General features: G+C 45.4%; 7 protein-coding genes across 7 annotated transcripts; 2 read left to right on the plus strand and 5 right to left on the minus strand.

The window, feature by feature from the left end:
• Positions 1-1,224: 1,224 nt before the first annotated feature.
• N7516_009768 (uncharacterized protein) lies at positions 1,225-2,170 on the minus strand (the record flags this gene model as incomplete). Its single annotated transcript, XM_057222487.1, has 4 exons — positions 1,225-1,407; positions 1,429-1,688; positions 1,876-1,934; positions 2,124-2,170. 4 exons carry the CDS (start codon positions 2,168-2,170, stop codon positions 1,225-1,227), a joined length of 549 nt encoding a protein of 182 aa, XP_057069708.1.
• A 2,449-nt stretch (positions 2,171-4,619) lies between these two features.
• Positions 4,620-5,293, minus strand: N7516_009769 (uncharacterized protein; the record flags this gene model as incomplete). Its single annotated transcript, XM_057222488.1, has 2 exons — positions 4,620-5,049; positions 5,220-5,293. The coding sequence occupies 2 exons, from the start codon at positions 5,291-5,293 to the stop codon at positions 4,620-4,622; spliced, it is 504 nt and encodes a 167-aa protein (XP_057069709.1).
• Positions 5,294-5,695: 402 nt separating this feature from the next.
• Positions 5,696-5,999, minus strand: N7516_009770 (uncharacterized protein; the record flags this gene model as incomplete). Its single annotated transcript, XM_057222489.1, has 2 exons — positions 5,696-5,901; positions 5,969-5,999. The coding sequence occupies 2 exons, from the start codon at positions 5,997-5,999 to the stop codon at positions 5,696-5,698; spliced, it is 237 nt and encodes a 78-aa protein (XP_057069710.1).
• Positions 6,000-6,522: 523 nt separating this feature from the next.
• Positions 6,523-7,831, plus strand: N7516_009771 (uncharacterized protein; the record flags this gene model as incomplete). The annotated part of the gene is made up of 2 exons (XM_057222490.1): positions 6,523-6,535; positions 7,536-7,831. 2 exons carry the CDS (start codon positions 6,523-6,525, stop codon positions 7,829-7,831), a joined length of 309 nt encoding a protein of 102 aa, XP_057069711.1.
• A 1,390-nt stretch (positions 7,832-9,221) lies between these two features.
• N7516_009772 (uncharacterized protein) lies at positions 9,222-9,837 on the plus strand (the record flags this gene model as incomplete). The annotated part of the gene is made up of 2 exons (XM_057222491.1): positions 9,222-9,407; positions 9,487-9,837. 2 exons carry the CDS (start codon positions 9,222-9,224, stop codon positions 9,835-9,837), a joined length of 537 nt encoding a protein of 178 aa, XP_057069712.1.
• A 1,061-nt stretch (positions 9,838-10,898) lies between these two features.
• Positions 10,899-11,323, minus strand: N7516_009773 (uncharacterized protein; the record flags this gene model as incomplete). The annotated part of the gene is made up of 2 exons (XM_057222492.1): positions 10,899-11,060; positions 11,138-11,323. The coding sequence occupies 2 exons, from the start codon at positions 11,321-11,323 to the stop codon at positions 10,899-10,901; spliced, it is 348 nt and encodes a 115-aa protein (XP_057069713.1).
• A 2,805-nt stretch (positions 11,324-14,128) lies between these two features.
• Positions 14,129-14,546, minus strand: N7516_009774 (uncharacterized protein; the record flags this gene model as incomplete). The annotated part of the gene is made up of 2 exons (XM_057222493.1): positions 14,129-14,422; positions 14,532-14,546. 2 exons carry the CDS (start codon positions 14,544-14,546, stop codon positions 14,129-14,131), a joined length of 309 nt encoding a protein of 102 aa, XP_057069714.1.
• Between the last annotated feature and the right edge of the window lie 745 nt (positions 14,547-15,291).

Here is a 15,291-nt window from a genome sequence, read left to right on the forward strand (position 1 = left end):
AGCGTCCTCCATAGCAAAGCTGTACCAAACGCCAGTGCATCCCAGCTGTGCTGGGCTCCATGGATAGTGCACTGATGGGCTTATGTTGTTACTCCATAAACGAGCTTCCGGTTGCAATATTGTCGCGGTGGACAAAAGCCGGCCGGCCTCGAAGCGCCTCTTCATATGGACCACACTCTGTCATTCGGGGGGGGGTAGTTTCAGCAGCGGTGCAAAAAAGCCTGTAGGCGAGTGTTGTGTCGTAGACTCCCTTGCACGCGCAGCCGCGTGAGCAGGTCGAGCTGCCTGTTCTTAGGGGTCGGGGCTGGCTTGAAGTTAGCCACTTTGGACTTGTCAGATTGGTGCGCGATAAGAGGTAATTGAAGGTTCCTAGAAGGGCTGTCTCTCACTTGGTCTTTCGCGGAATAGGTGACGGTGAGATGGTTAGGTTTAGAAGTTTCAAATAGCAATCTGGATGGTCATCAGCGGGATTTGTTAGAACTTGCTTTGCCTTTGAGCTTCGGTATAGGATAAAGAGCCATACCTTCTTCCTTTATGGTTCTCATTGGGCAGGTGGGAGTGTGAGGATGATAGAGATGGAAGAGCAAAGAAAGGAAACTTGGTATGGAGGCCTACTAGAGAAAGAACGTTGTGACGAGGAAAGCGCGACTGCCAGCTTGGCCAAACAACAACACTGCACGGGTGGGAGTCTAACCAATACTTGCGAGGTCGGAGTAGCCACAATCCAACGCTGTTAACATCCCTATGCCCTTACAAGTAGGTAACTATAGAATACATATGGACTATGTCACAATTAACAGTGAGGTGATATTCGATTCAGCTACCATAAAGGTCGATGTCAATGAGAAGTAAAAGGAAGGTAAAACATATACGTAATGAAGTCCATGTAGGCAACAGAAGATGTCAGCAGAGGAGACGGGCGGTTGGGACGCGGAATTGATGGGATGGCTGTGTCTCACTTGTCCACTGACGAGGTCTTTTACATAATTACTTTAGCCGTTGAGACGGTCGTACCTACTTTCTCCTACCACCCCTCTATGAGTGATGAAGACACATCATGGATAGTATAGTTATTGGTGGTGGCCACCGAGGAAGCCGGTAGCTGAGTCCACTGGTAAATTGCTTTTGATACACCTAACGCACTCTGGAGAGAAAAGAGAGAAGAGAGGAAGCTATGGAAACAATCAATCTCGAAGTCCTGGGACGGTGCGGAGACGTGGCACATCACATGTTGGCCTGGAGTTTTCGGTAGTCCTCCAACTGCCGATTCACGTCCTTGAGCTTGTTTTGTAGTCGAGATGCTTCGGTGGAGGACTCGTCAGAAGATTCGGTTAACCGACCCATCCTGGATGTAGGGAATTTCTTGGTTGCGTGCGACCTTCCACTGGTGAATCCTTTTTGATGCGCCTAATTCACTTGATCCCATACCTGCCCTTCTATCTGCCGGTCAATCTCTTCCTCGGCCGATAATGCGATTATCTCGATGATAATAGTTCTTAGTTCATGCTCCAACATCCATATGAATTGGCGATATGGACCCTGGTAACCACGGGCATAACGCGCCACGAGCACGCGTAAGTCGCGTATTACGGTTGTCGCCCGTTGTTGGATTTCCTCTAGCCGAGCTAGTCTTGCAGTTCTTCGCTCTTGTATCTCGGATAGAAGCTCTAGCTGGTATTCATCTGGTACTAGGATCCTGTTTTGGGCCACTTTTTCCTTGTTAGCTTCGTGTTTGAGTTGGGTACGGTTGGGACGAAACTTGAATGAGAGCAGGTGTATCTTACTGGTACCGTGGTGCTCACCTGGTGCTTGTTAGGTTAGTGTTTGTTTGGAACCCGGTTGGGACAGGCTACTGATGGGAGGGTTGTGCCTTACTAGTGGCGATGTGCTTGGGATGTTGTCTTCGCTCGTGTTGTGTAGATGAAGGTTTGCCTCTGTAAAGGAACCAGTGTTAGTGAAGCCTTGGTTATAGATGTGAGCAATTTTACCTTTGTTGTCTGCCGTGCTGAGGCCAGACGGAAGAGTGGGAATGTGAAATATGGAGGAAAGGAGAAGGAGAAGAGATAGGTGAGGAGAGTTAATGAGGGGAGCCTTTATATCCTGTTTGCTACGAGGATACGCACTGGCGAGGAAGGAGCCAGACGGACTGCCACCCTGACGAGACAATCATCTATGCAATCGTGACAAACATCCTGTGAACTAGGCACACTGATATTATATTGATATTACATATAGCGCCGTTGAAAGATGATGTGAATGAAAAGCAAGAGCAAAGTGAGATCTATGCTAGGTGGGTAGTGGTCAAATATCAATGACCGTAGACGGAATGTAAGGCTGATGGGTTATTCTCTATGCTGTCTAGATGTATTATCGACGGGAGAAGTCCGGGTGCTGGTACAATGATCCCATTAACAAAGCCACCAAGTGCCTGGTGGAAGAAAACCCTCATTTGTAGTATGTCCCGAAATGTATGTGGTGTGCACAATCTGTTGTTCTCATGCTCAAATACGGCCATCACTTTGTCTTTACCTTTCGTTGATATCACCCCTCACTAGGCTTCTATAAATTACCATTTTCCTAAAAGTAAAGGCTCAGTCCATACATATACCATGATACCTAGCTAGAGAGATGTAATACCAGGCTTAGAATTTGCTAGGCTTCGTTACTTGGGCAGTTGTGCCCTTTCCTCAAGGTCCAGTCACACCTTCCTCGTGAGAGCACGGTTCCTATCGTAGTTCTGGGATGAGTACTAGTATTTCACATTCTTCTTCGTTGTCTTCCCTCTTCCTTCTTCCACAATCCCATGGTTTTTATCCTGCAATCGAAAATTCTGAGGTACGATCCATTCTCCACCTAGAAGGATCAATGACACAACAACCTGCTAACCCACATCTGGTTGATTTATAGCTACGCGATTACAAGCAATTCACCATAGCCATAAACCCCATAAACCTACTGCAACCTCCCAAGTCAGATACTTCCCCCTCCACTCAGATAAAATGTTGATAACCAGCCAAGTGGCTGGTGAGGAGATAGAGAATACCACCGAGCGAAAACTCCGCCAAGCTAGGCGAGACCGCCGACGCGGTGAAATAATGGGTGAAGCAATCGGAATTATGCGCTCGTTCTACATGATTTTGGGCCGGTATTGCTCTACCCGTGAGGCACTCCCTGCCCATATTCTATGGAAAATGGAAGTACGAATGCTGTTCATGATCGACGAAACAATTACCCTCCGGATCCAGGACACCAATGATCGTACCACGGAAGGGGAGATGAAAGAAGGTGCCTCATCTAAGTATGGAAGAACGATACGAAGAGTGTTGCAATCCAATTCATGGTTTGGCAATTTGGCACGGAGGTATCACATTATCAAGGGAATTAAACCAATGTGGAACAAACTTCGAATTTTACTTCTAAAGATTTACTTTCCATTGCTTCTTGCTGTTGATATTTGTGCCATATGTCATTGTTCTTCCTTTCGTTCATTCACTCGACAATGAAGTTGGAAGTTTCTGTCACAGGACTGAATGTAAATATAGCCGAGCGAGGACAGGGGGATTTCGCACGACCGCCACTACAAAGTAGGCTTTTTTTTCCCACGCTAGGAAGTGTAAGTGAAGCTGTAGAACGTTTGGGGTGAAGTTCAACTTTGAGAATAACGACCCTTGGTTAGCCTTTGTCGCTTGCTGAATCCTGTCGTGGGGCTGAGGAAGCTTCCCTTTGGTGTGAGGTCTAAGGTTGTAATGGAAAGCGTGGGTGGGGAACAAAAAGGGGAGAAGGTTAATGTGGATGACAGCAAAATTTAGTGCAACGCTAGTTGAGAGATGATATCGTTGACAACTATTAACTGACTGAGTTTTTTGCAATAGGTAGACGGTTTGCGACTAAGACAAAGGATGTAACAATGCTACGCGAGATCTGATGCTGTCTCCATGTACACTCCTCTTAGAGAGACTAGAACAAAAACTGGAATCTGACACTAACACACACTATCCCAGGTCTGCTGTTCCAGCTGGAGGTCGATTTCCTCGTAATTCGACCACCTCGGTGATAATACTTCTTAATTCATGCTCCAACATCCATAGAAAGTAGAGAGATGGGCCCTGATCTCCACGGGAATAGCTCGATACGACGAGGCATATCACGCGTATTATGATTGTAACCCGTTCCTGGATCTCCTCTAGCCGATCTAGTCTTGCAGCTCTTCGCTCTCGAAGCTCGTCAAGGAGCTCTAGCTCGTTGTTACCAGGTACCGGAATCCGGGATTGAGACACTTTTTCCTTGTCAGTTTCGTGTTTGAGTTGGGTACGGTGGGGACGAAACTTGAATGAGGAGGAGGTGTATATTACTGGTAGCTGGTGTGAGAAATGCTTTGGTGAGAGGTGCCTCCTGCCGCCCTCTATGAGTGATGAAGATATAGAGTGGATAGCATCGTAATGGGTCCAAGTTTGCCGGGGCCACTAGGGAAGCCGGTGGCTGAGTTGCGTCGGTCACCAATGCCCCCGGGATCCTTAATCTTGACCAGAAAGTCAATAATTTCAAGCCCATGTTGGTAAACTGCTATTCATACATGAAATAAAGGTTAATGATAGCCACTTATCCCCCTTGGTCTCCACCTACTGCACTTGATCCCACGTCTCCTCTTCCAGCCGTAGGTCATATCCCTCCTCGGCTGATAGACTAATCATTTCGATGATAAGAGTTTGCAATTCGACCTCCAACATCCCCAGAAACTCGCGTGATGGGCCCTGGTAGTCATGGGCATAGCTAGACACGATAATGCGTATTGCAATCATCGCCTGTTGCCAGATATCTTCTAGTCGATCTAGTCTCGTGGTTCGTCGCTCTCGTATCTCCGAGAGTAGCTCTAGCTGAGAATCATCTGGTACTGGAATCCTGCTGTGAGGCACTTGTTCCTTGTCAGCTTCGTGTTTGAGTTGGGTACGGTGGAGACGAAACTTGAATGAGAGGAGGTGTATCTTACTGGTACCGTGGTGTGAGATATGTTCTTTGAGACGTGGTTTTGCTTCTGAAATAGAACTGAACCTAGGAAAGACCAGTCTTTGTTAGCTTCTTATTATGCCGTGGATCACATTTATGATCGAAGGGTTCATACCTGTAGTGTGGTTCAGATTTGAGAAGAGAAGGTGGTAATGTGGGGAGAGAAAGGGAAGAGAAGAAATTATTCGTTTGTGGGATCTTAAATAGGAATTTACCTGTGGTAGGTGAGGAAGCGCGTTAGGAAGGCATGACTGTCACCTCGGGGAAAGAGCCACACTGGTGAAGCCATGTCTAATACTTCCAGGTATTAGTACACCAGCTTTACCTCTTGGGAAGTAAATATAATCATGGAGTATATATATGGAGAATGTGTAGAGGGTCAGATATAACTGATAGTAAGATGAAGCTTAAGAAAGGCTGGTGAGAGAATAATTTCAAATCAAGATTAAGAGCGAAGTGATAGTTGGCAGTGTCTATCCAATGATCATTTGTCAAGCGGTACAAGCTTTGACTGAAGTCGACCTTTAGGAATTTCAACAGTGAGATCGAGTTGGCCATGCCCACTGGTGAGTCGTCATATTGTTGATACCTCTAAACGCCTTGACGCCAGAGATCCGCTTCTAACTGGCCATCGATTCTGTCCTCGTCGGAGAGGGTGAACATCTCAATAATGAGACCCCTTATCTGTGGCTCATAGGTCCATATAAAGTGACGGGGTGGACTGCGGTGGCTTTCCGCATAGAGCGCGACGATTGGGCATACGACGCGGATGGTTGAGTGCCTCGTCGCGGATGGCTTCCTCACGGTAGGCCCTTATTGTATGCCGCTCTCGAAGCTGTATTAGGAGCTCTAGCTGATGGTCATCTCGGGCTGGAATCCGGTGTTCAGCCACTCTTTCTTTGTTAGCTTTATGTTTATGATAGATATGGTTGAGACAGAAGTTAAGGAGAGGGGTTTCTCTTACTAGCCACAAGGTTTTCGGTATAACCTGACATTTTTATCAACAGAAAGGGGTACACATTACTGGCTTGCCACTGGGTTATAGAGTCCGTTTGGTCGTTGAGACTGTTTCAAAGTCACCTGTAACGTAACTAGCACTAGCTTTAGTTAAATTTTGCTATTGGAGTGAGAGATTGTACCTTCTCTTGGTAGTAGAAGACTTCGGTTGAACGAGGAGGTGACAATGTAGAAGAAAAAGGGCAAATAAAAGTCAATGAGAGTGTCAAATAGGAATTGCGAATAGCTTTGAAATTATATAGTGAATAGGGGAGAGCTCAAGACTGGATGCTATTCAGCATATGGGTGCATTCATCACATACTCACCCTTGAATACAAAGGAACCCAGGATTAAGGGCCAAAATTTGATTTAGAGAGGTGTAGAAGTGTGTATTGTCAATGTGGAACTATCTCCTACTTATATCCTCCTGCCCGTGCATCAACGATTACATAATAAATTGTACAAACATCCACCATTAAAGGAACGGACAGGCAAGGCGGTAGAATTGTAGCAAACTCTTCATGAAAAGCAAATGTAAGCTAGGATGATGATGCCTACATCTGTAGCTGGGGAGTCTCACAACATTTGAAGCGTTCAAAGATTCGAGGTACCCAGATTAAGGAGTAGGATAGGATTCATTTTTATGAATTAACGGCGCCATGCCGAGTTGGTTGCAGTACACTGTATAGAGAGGCCTGAAAGCGGTCTAAACCAAGGCTTAATTCAGGCATTTATCATTGAGCAGTTTACGGGTAGGTTCAAATATAATTGTCTTTTGCTTCATTCTTACTTTTTGTTAAAATCACTCTTCAACTATTTGGTCCTCTGTTAACTATCACTTTGGTATCAAGGGTGCCTCTCATTGTCCTATGAGGTCATCAGGCATCCATGAGTCCTTTTCAACATAGGAACATTCAATGATATATTATTATGTGGCTTACTGGTTAGGAGGAGACTGCCAGGAGTTCGCACCAGTCGGGGTCCATGCTACCGTTTCTGCTGCTTTCTGTTATAGGACATTTGGGCATGCTGTACGGTCTCGTTGCGCCGCCTTCACCTCGACGATTGCGACAATTCCATGACTGTGTTGTCCTTCGAAATATACCTCATTTCCAAGGCAGGGAAGGATTGAGGATGGTGGTTTATAGCTACTGCGCTATGTGAGTGATGGCTACACTTCACCCGCCTTGCCCTTTCCGTTTGAAGGTGACACTGGCACCTTCCTCGTGAAAACGCAGTTTCTGTCGTAATGCGTACCCCATGGATTTGATTTCGTTTCTATTAACCTTCTCTATCTTCTTCCTCCTTCTCTCTAATTCTTTCCTTCTCCAAACATTGGACATCCCACCATAGCAAACCCCACGACCAAGGCTTTCGGCGAAATCATAACCTCATAGCGACTGGTGCTTTCTACTAGTCAGTCAAGACTATCAAGGAAGGGATATTACTTCAGTTATCACCCAAACTAGTGAGGCACACCCAGCGACACACTGTTCCCATTCGCGGTTCAACCACAAAGCTGACAAGGATACAGTGGATCGACCACGCCGAATTCCCACTCCTAACCATGAGCAGCTTGAGCTGCTCATGCAGCTGAGACTTCGCGCCGTTGAGCTATCCTTCCTTCGAGACATGGCCCTGCGAGAGGCCGCCTATCACATGTGTTATGTCGAGGCCTTAATGCATGCCAATGAATCATCTAATATCCTAGTTCTGTTGACCTTAGAACTCATTATTGCCAACCTACTTCACCGACTGATAAGCCTGTGCGCAGAGGAGCAGGCCTACGCGACCATTGAGCAAGAGTTGTGGCATCAAATCACAGAGTAAGCCAGCAAGGATGTGCTTTAGGCACAAGATTGGACCTTCCAATTCTTCACATGCACCTAGTTGATCTTTGTTCTTGTTTATGCTAAATCAACACCTGAATACAAAACATGGCTTAATTCATACCATCCTCATTCCACGGTATCGATGATCCAGCGTACTGTCCTCAATATTAAAATTACCAACAAGGAAGCCTAATGGTGTCGTTTGGACATCAGGCGATGTCCAGAACTTGTTGCCAGCACTTAACCCTTCAGGTCTGTAGCAAGGTTCACCTTCCCTCCACTCAACAAGAGATTTTCCAGGGAGCCCGGGTTTCCCAGTGGATGTCCAACTTCATCTCTCCCATACCTCTCTTTGGCCTTGACTGGCCGGGGTGGGGAATTTCATGAATATGTCACCTTTATTAGTAGACCCCTAGCTCCACAATGAGTGTTCTGAGTTAAGATAGAATAGATTTGTTAGGAGAGGTCTACGTTGAGGTCGAAGTGTATGGTGCAATGTGAGATGCTTGATTAAAGAGTTGAGAAAGTTACGCTACAGAGGCTATGAAAGAGACTAAGAAATCTGACAAGATTGAATTCCTTTGTAGTTTCTTTCTTCCGAGACTGCAAGCCACGATAATGCCACCCATTAGAATGTAAGCGAGAATACCTTTTGTGTCAACCACGTATGCATTTGCTTTCATTCATATCACGAGCACGGTGCTGCCCTGCAGGACCTTATCGTGTATGACAATACATTTTGCAATTCTTTGTTTGAGGCCTTAACCAGCTATATATTGCCAGACATCATTCAGCTCCCACTTTTCGTTGATATCATTGTTCAACACCTCCTTATATCCAACATCATTCTAGTATCAGTCATGGTCCAGTATTTATATATTCAACCCTCTTACTATTAAATAAGCATAGGTAAGGCTTTACTATCCAGCCATGCCTGGCCTTTCCTTCTTGAGGTGGCACTGACAACTTGGTGGAGATGCGCTTTCTCCCCTGGCCCTTAGATCATGTCACTCTTGCGTACCTTTCATAATTGTGGTAGACACCTGATAGATCAGGCATGGTTGTTAGGCTGTCACCCCATCCGACATAAGTAGCTCTCTTCAGAGGTCTCAATCAATCAACCTTTTCTCTCTCTCTTTTGCTTCATCAGGTTATGGGCCCTCTGCCCACGATCTATCAATCTTGTTATTCGTCAATCTTATCTTTACGGTGTAGACAGTATCCTTCTTAGGGAAGACGAAGCGATCACCCAAGTGGAACTGTCACATCGCATACGATTCACCTCATAAGCGGTCGTCTCTATCTACAGTGCTGTTAGCTCGTCTCATAAGCGGCTACCCCACTCCATACGGTTCGCCTTGTAAGCGGTCGTCGAAATCGAAATCGAAATGTCTGCCGAAGACGAGTGGAGCACCCTTCTTGGGGAAGACGAAGCGATCACCCAAGCAAGTGGTCTCCCGGATCTCGGTAGCTTTACACTTTACAAGTTTGAAGAAGTTCTCGAAAACAAGGATGACTTTGAGGTCTGCGCTCGTTCCATTATCGAAATCCTCCCAGAGTTGGAGATGAGAATGGTGATAGCTTTGGAGACTGTTCGGCCCATGAACCAGACAGGAGACGGATCAGGTATTCTAATGGGCTTTCTAGCGATAGGATATGGAAGTTGTCTATATGAGGCAGCCGACTGGCTTCGAATATTTCGACGCAGAAGGTGATGCCAATCAATGGGTTTGCACGTTAAATCAGGCTTTGTTTGGCCTACGTGACTCGGCTTACCTTTGGAACGAAGCTATGGATTGCAAGCTACGTCAAATCAGTTTCCATCCGATCGAGAATGACCCATGTGTTTATGTCAAAGGCAAAGGTTCACAGATCACAATCATGATGATCTATGTGGATGATTTCATCATTGCAGTTCCTACGGATCAAGAAATCGAATCTTTTGTTGATCAATTGCGCCAATTCTATGATATGAAGGCTCTTGGCGAACCAAACAGCACCTAAACTGTATTTCAACGTGATTACGTTAACAAAACGATTACAATGGCACAACACGCCTACGCTCAGAAGGTTCTCCGGATCGTATGTGTGCTTAGATTCAAAGACACCCCGTTACCTACAGCTTGGAGAGGGGATGACACCTCTGCTGTGCTCGATGATAATGGTTTTGATCACTATCAGAAGGTGTAGGTATACTTAATTGGCTAGCAATCAAGACACGGCCAGATATCCGGTTTGCTAAGACTAGGCTGCAGTACAAACTGTCTATACCAAACCTCCACGATCTTATTTTCGGACAGACAGATGAATTGTAGTTGAAACTAGGTTTGTCACGTGGGGGTAATGAGGCAAAGTTTGCTCACACGTGGGAAGCTTATGTGCGCCCCACTCGTGAACGGTGACGGTATCGTACAAGGTTTCGTGTATTTAACGTAGCTTCGTGATTGTGGAATAAAACACAACCTAGTATCAAACAGGAAGGAATCGTGGGCCAGCAAATTGCAAATTAAGTTTATTTTGAGATCATGTAGCCCAGAAAATCACGTATCGCAACAGCTCAGATGCAGAATTCTAACATCACAAAAAGGGCGTGTAAGGTAAATTTCTACATTCATTTTTGGGTTCTTCATAATCTCCTAAGTTAGAAAGTTGAAGACAATACATTTCCTATAGAACTAGGCATACTAGGCGCTCACAATTTAGTCCTATCTTCTGGAAACCTATAGGTTGTCGTATGAAGACAGTTCTGTCATTACTAACAGCATTTAGGTAGGTAGCTATATAATCAACCTATTTAAGAAGCACATTTCGGATGACAGCGATGCTCAGGAACAATCTCATTGTCTCACCACGGCAAAGCTATCATAAAGATCAAGCCCTAGCCTTTCTCTATTGTCTCACACCACCCATCTAGCGCAGAATTCTAGCACATTATTGTCTTTGTCGATCTTCAGATCGAACACCCATTTGCCTAGGACGACTATTGATCCAGATGGTGGCTGCGGTACTATTTAAAATGCTTTGGCGGCAGTGAGCTTGTCCATCTGAACTTCCATTGCTGCCTGTCATTCCTTTTTGTGCGGTGATGTCATTGCTTCGGCATATGTGCGTGGTTTCTTCACATTCCACGTCTTCAGTGGTTTTGGCATTGTAATCGCTGGCACATTGCCTTGATCTGTGTCCTTCTCAGTTGATGTGACTGGATAGATCACAGGATCCATACGTTGCTAAAACTTCTCTCACTGGAACTTCATTGTGGATTTCTTTGCGCTGGTTGGCGTGAGCTAGTCTTCCTGTAATTCACCAGTCTCCCCCAAATTAAGTTGGCGATAAGAGCATCCTGTTCCTCCTCGACAGATAGTCCACCCATCTCTTCTAGGAGATCCCGCATGAGCTGCTCCAAGTCCTGTAGAAGCGTGCCTATCGGGAGCTGATGATGGTATGTTTGTCCCATAACATCTTGCAACGTCTCCATGAGTGTCACCTCCATAATAGTGTCATATCTGTAGACACGTTGTGCCTCTAGAGCTCGGAGTTATAAGAGCGCCTCCAGATAGCGCCCACTACGTGATAGCAGTGGCCTGCTTTCGACCACTTTTCCAATATTGTTAGCTTTGTGTCTGGAGTGACGATAGCAACATGGGGTCGGGGGTTCAGGAGGTTTTTATATCTCACTTTTTCGGCAATTTCGAGGGTTTGTGATATCTGGTTTAGATACCGTTAACTTCAGCCCTTAAAGTACACAATTATTGGTTAGCTCATTGTGTTTCCGGCAAATTGAATGGGATCGTGCGGCCAGGTAGAGTTACCTTTCACTACTCGTTGATGGATGAATATTGAAGCAGATGAGTGTTTGAGAGGCGATTAAATAGGAATTCGTACGGGAATGTCCGTTTTCACGACTGAAGAGCGACTTTCACTTGTCACTCTAGAAGGCAGGATCAAGTGAGGCTCACACTATATATGTACCCTGATAATGATATTCAAAACTTCCGTCTCTTTGAAATTAGAGATCCTGATATATAGATCGTGAGCTGTGGATTAATAGCAAAATCAAGGCTAACGGAGAACAATGTAAATGAGAAACTGAGAGTAATTCCAGGTCATTTCAACATCTCGCTACAGTATGAAGGCGGTGTGTGGTCAATCAGATAGTTTATTCTAAATTCATTGTGTTTTACGGATTTGAGGACTTGTATCCGGCAGGCTTAGCCTGTTGTTTCGCCTTCAATGTTAGTGACAGACAAAGTGATCATTTCTTTCGGAGTTGAGAAGATCTCGAAAGTTGTGGGACCGTTGAAAATGGTAGCAGGGAGGAGGGTCGAATAGGTCTGGAATAGCTGTCGAGACAATGCAACTGTTGCCTATAGATAGAGCAAGGCTGTTGAGTCCTTACGCCTTTCAAATTAGGCATATTGATAGTAGGGACTATGAGAAACCCCTTCATCAGGAGGAAGATGGAATGATCACTCACAAGGAAACTCACAAAGCATGTGAGGTGATGCTTAACCAATACTCGACTGCTACCAATTAGTTTGAACTCAAACTCATTTCTGAGATTACAGTGTAGAACGTATACAAAGTCGTGAGGCAAAACTGATAGGAAATTCCTTTTTTAATATGCGCTCAGAGAAATGGCCCTAGCAAAAGATCACCGAAGACTCATAATATTCTTGCTTGATAACTCGACCATTTCCTCGAAATTTGCAAACATTGTCACCTGACGTTGGCCGGAGAATACTCACTCAACATCTTCTTCGACTTGCAGCTCAACCATCTCACTGATAAGCCCCAGCATGCGGCGCTCCATTGTAAGAAGCATGAGTGGGATTATTGGAGAGTAGCGGTAGGAGAAGCTAGTGCTTTCGTAGAGGTTGATCAATCCCGCACTAATGCCCATTATCATACGGGCGTCCCCCATAATCCTTTGTCTGACGTTCGCTCGATAAGTGCCTCGCACTCGGTGACCTAGGTTCCGATCGGTGGGTGACGGTAGTCGCCAATTGTCGGCCACTTTTCCAACGCCATTAGCCTTATGTGTGCAATTCGGGTGTAAACGGAGTAATGAACGGGGAGAGTCTCTCACTCACTTGCAGGGTTTGGTAAATGATGGTTGTAACGGGAGGAAGAAGGTTGCGAAGCTCGAACTGTAAATACCCAATCCTTGTTAGCTGCTTATTGCGTTGTGGGTATTGGTCATGGGCTAAGGCATCGTATCTTCGTAGTTGGTAATTGGAGATGAGATGTGAAATGGGTAGGTTGGAGAAGGAAAAGAAGAAGATCCTTTGAGAAGAGATAATATAGCCATTCCCAGAAGAATGCGCGTTTTCTCAGGGAAGGACCAATCATCAGTTGTCACCTTCAAAAGGAAAGAGCGAGACTGGCAGGTGAGGCCCAAATAATACTTCACTGGGTATCAAGTAGTATGAACCCACACGTACTTAAGTTGATAGTACCAAGGCATATATAATACGAAAGTCTCCTTCTGATCAGTTTTCAGAGAAATGTGAGCTGAACAAGAGGTCAGGGTAAATTGATATTATTTGAGGTGGTGACTACACCTCGATGTTTGAAATCCTTTCAAGCGTTCGCCATAATCCGATCTTCCGCTTACATGCTCTCGGGCTTGTAACCTACCCAGACCAGATCCCACAGAAGTCTTAGCATAAGTTTCTCCAGGGTATGCAGCATTACCGGGGATGGAAAAAGGGCGTTATGAGTTTCCATTCCCATATAGGCAGACCAAAGCTACACTAACTCCCATGACGATACAGGCCTCTTTCATTATGCCTGCCTGAGAGTTCACCCGCTGGGTGTCTCATATTCGCAGCTATGTAAGCAGTCCTTCTGGCTCATTACTTACTGGATGGTGGCAGTGGTTGGTTCTCAGGTACTTTCCAATTCCGTTAGCTTCAATGTAAACGAAGAATTGAGTGGAGGGATCGGTGGAGGGGTCTGGTGACACCGATCCTAACAAGCCCCCAGACTGGCTCCGAACCTCAAGCTTAGTCCTTCTGAAACCCCCTTATTTGACTTGTCGAAAATGAACATGCACACCCCCCTTGGTGTCCCTATGTATCACTTCTGTTAGAGTCTATAGAGCAGATGAGATCATGAAGCACAATGTGATGTATTGTGGTGGTTGTAGAAGTTGTTCAAAGTATTGGAGGAGAGACGAGAACTAAACTACTAATATGGCAAATTCCAATCATGCGACCCTGTGGGAGATCTCAACACCTTCTCGTATGTAGAGAGGAAGGCCAGAAATGACAGTTGTCACACTAGCCTAGGTCTCTCACAAAGCTGTCGAGTCTTTGTCGACACAGCTGCTTGACGACATCGATAAGCTATATTGTTGTTGTGAGGTCGGTACGCTTTGTGTTGTTGCGGCAAAACCTCCGTTTCTATCATCATTATCCGTTGTAATAGCTACTCCACCAAAGTCGTAGGAGCACTCAGTGGTTGGTAGTATTGAAACGGTTTCTGACGATGCAACGGCGTCGAAGTTGGCTTGCTTCGTACGATCTGTCGGGTTACCAGGCAGCTGTTGACCTTTGCCGATCTGGAGCTGTTCATGTGTCTTCCAGTACTATAAGCCAGGCCTTGGCTTCCAGTATGAAGGACGGTTTTCGGCCACAAGATATCGGCAATTTGTCTCCTTGGTCGGGACCATCCCACCAGGATTCAAGCCACGGTACAATCCCTTCGTCCATGTTTGAAATGTACAAGAGCATAAGGAGGTAGCAAAGACTGGATATTTTATAGCTTGCAATACCTTTCTTCCTTGGTTAGAAGCAAACCCCATCAAAGGCAGACGAGTAAGCGAGACGAACCCTGTTCGACAAGACTGCCAGCAAGATAGTTCCCCTCTCCTTCTTCTTCTTTTCCCCTTCTCCAACAGTTAGCACTTCCAATACACTTGCAACGTTCCAAAGGAAAGAGCAAGGTTACGTACGCTCTTCTTGTACAATCTCACCTGTGAATCGAGTCCACATTTTGATATATATATAGAGATAGTCACAGGAAGTGATAGATTATATCAAACCAAGCTGCAAGAGAAAGGTGGAAGTCAGCTGGTCATTAATTTATATATGAGCATGAAACGCAAATACAAAGTGAGGTTTGACAATGCCAGAGTTGCAGGTTACATATGAAAACCATAAATGCTCAGATGGTTTTATGACCTCCCAGGTGCGAAAATCTATCTAGATGTAGTTTACTAGTTTCTACCAACCGAAACATAAACTTTACTAAGGACCTCTATCTTGTAGTAGAGTAGACGTCTAGTATATATATCTTAATCTTGCGGCAGTATCAGGAGGGTGCTTGTGTGTAAGGTTTCGTATGTGACGATGGAGGAATTCTAGAAAGAAACAATTATCCCTTGTTAGCCTTTTCATTCATCATAAATCTGGCTCGCTGGCTATAGAATTTCACCTTCGGAGGACTGTTGGTGGA

The sequence above is a fragment of the Penicillium verrucosum genome (genome assembly GCF_028828655.1).
Source record: "Penicillium verrucosum strain IBT 35672 chromosome Unknown utg000004l_segment0_segment0, whole genome shotgun sequence".
Taxonomy (NCBI): domain Eukaryota; kingdom Fungi; phylum Ascomycota; class Eurotiomycetes; order Eurotiales; family Aspergillaceae; genus Penicillium; species Penicillium verrucosum.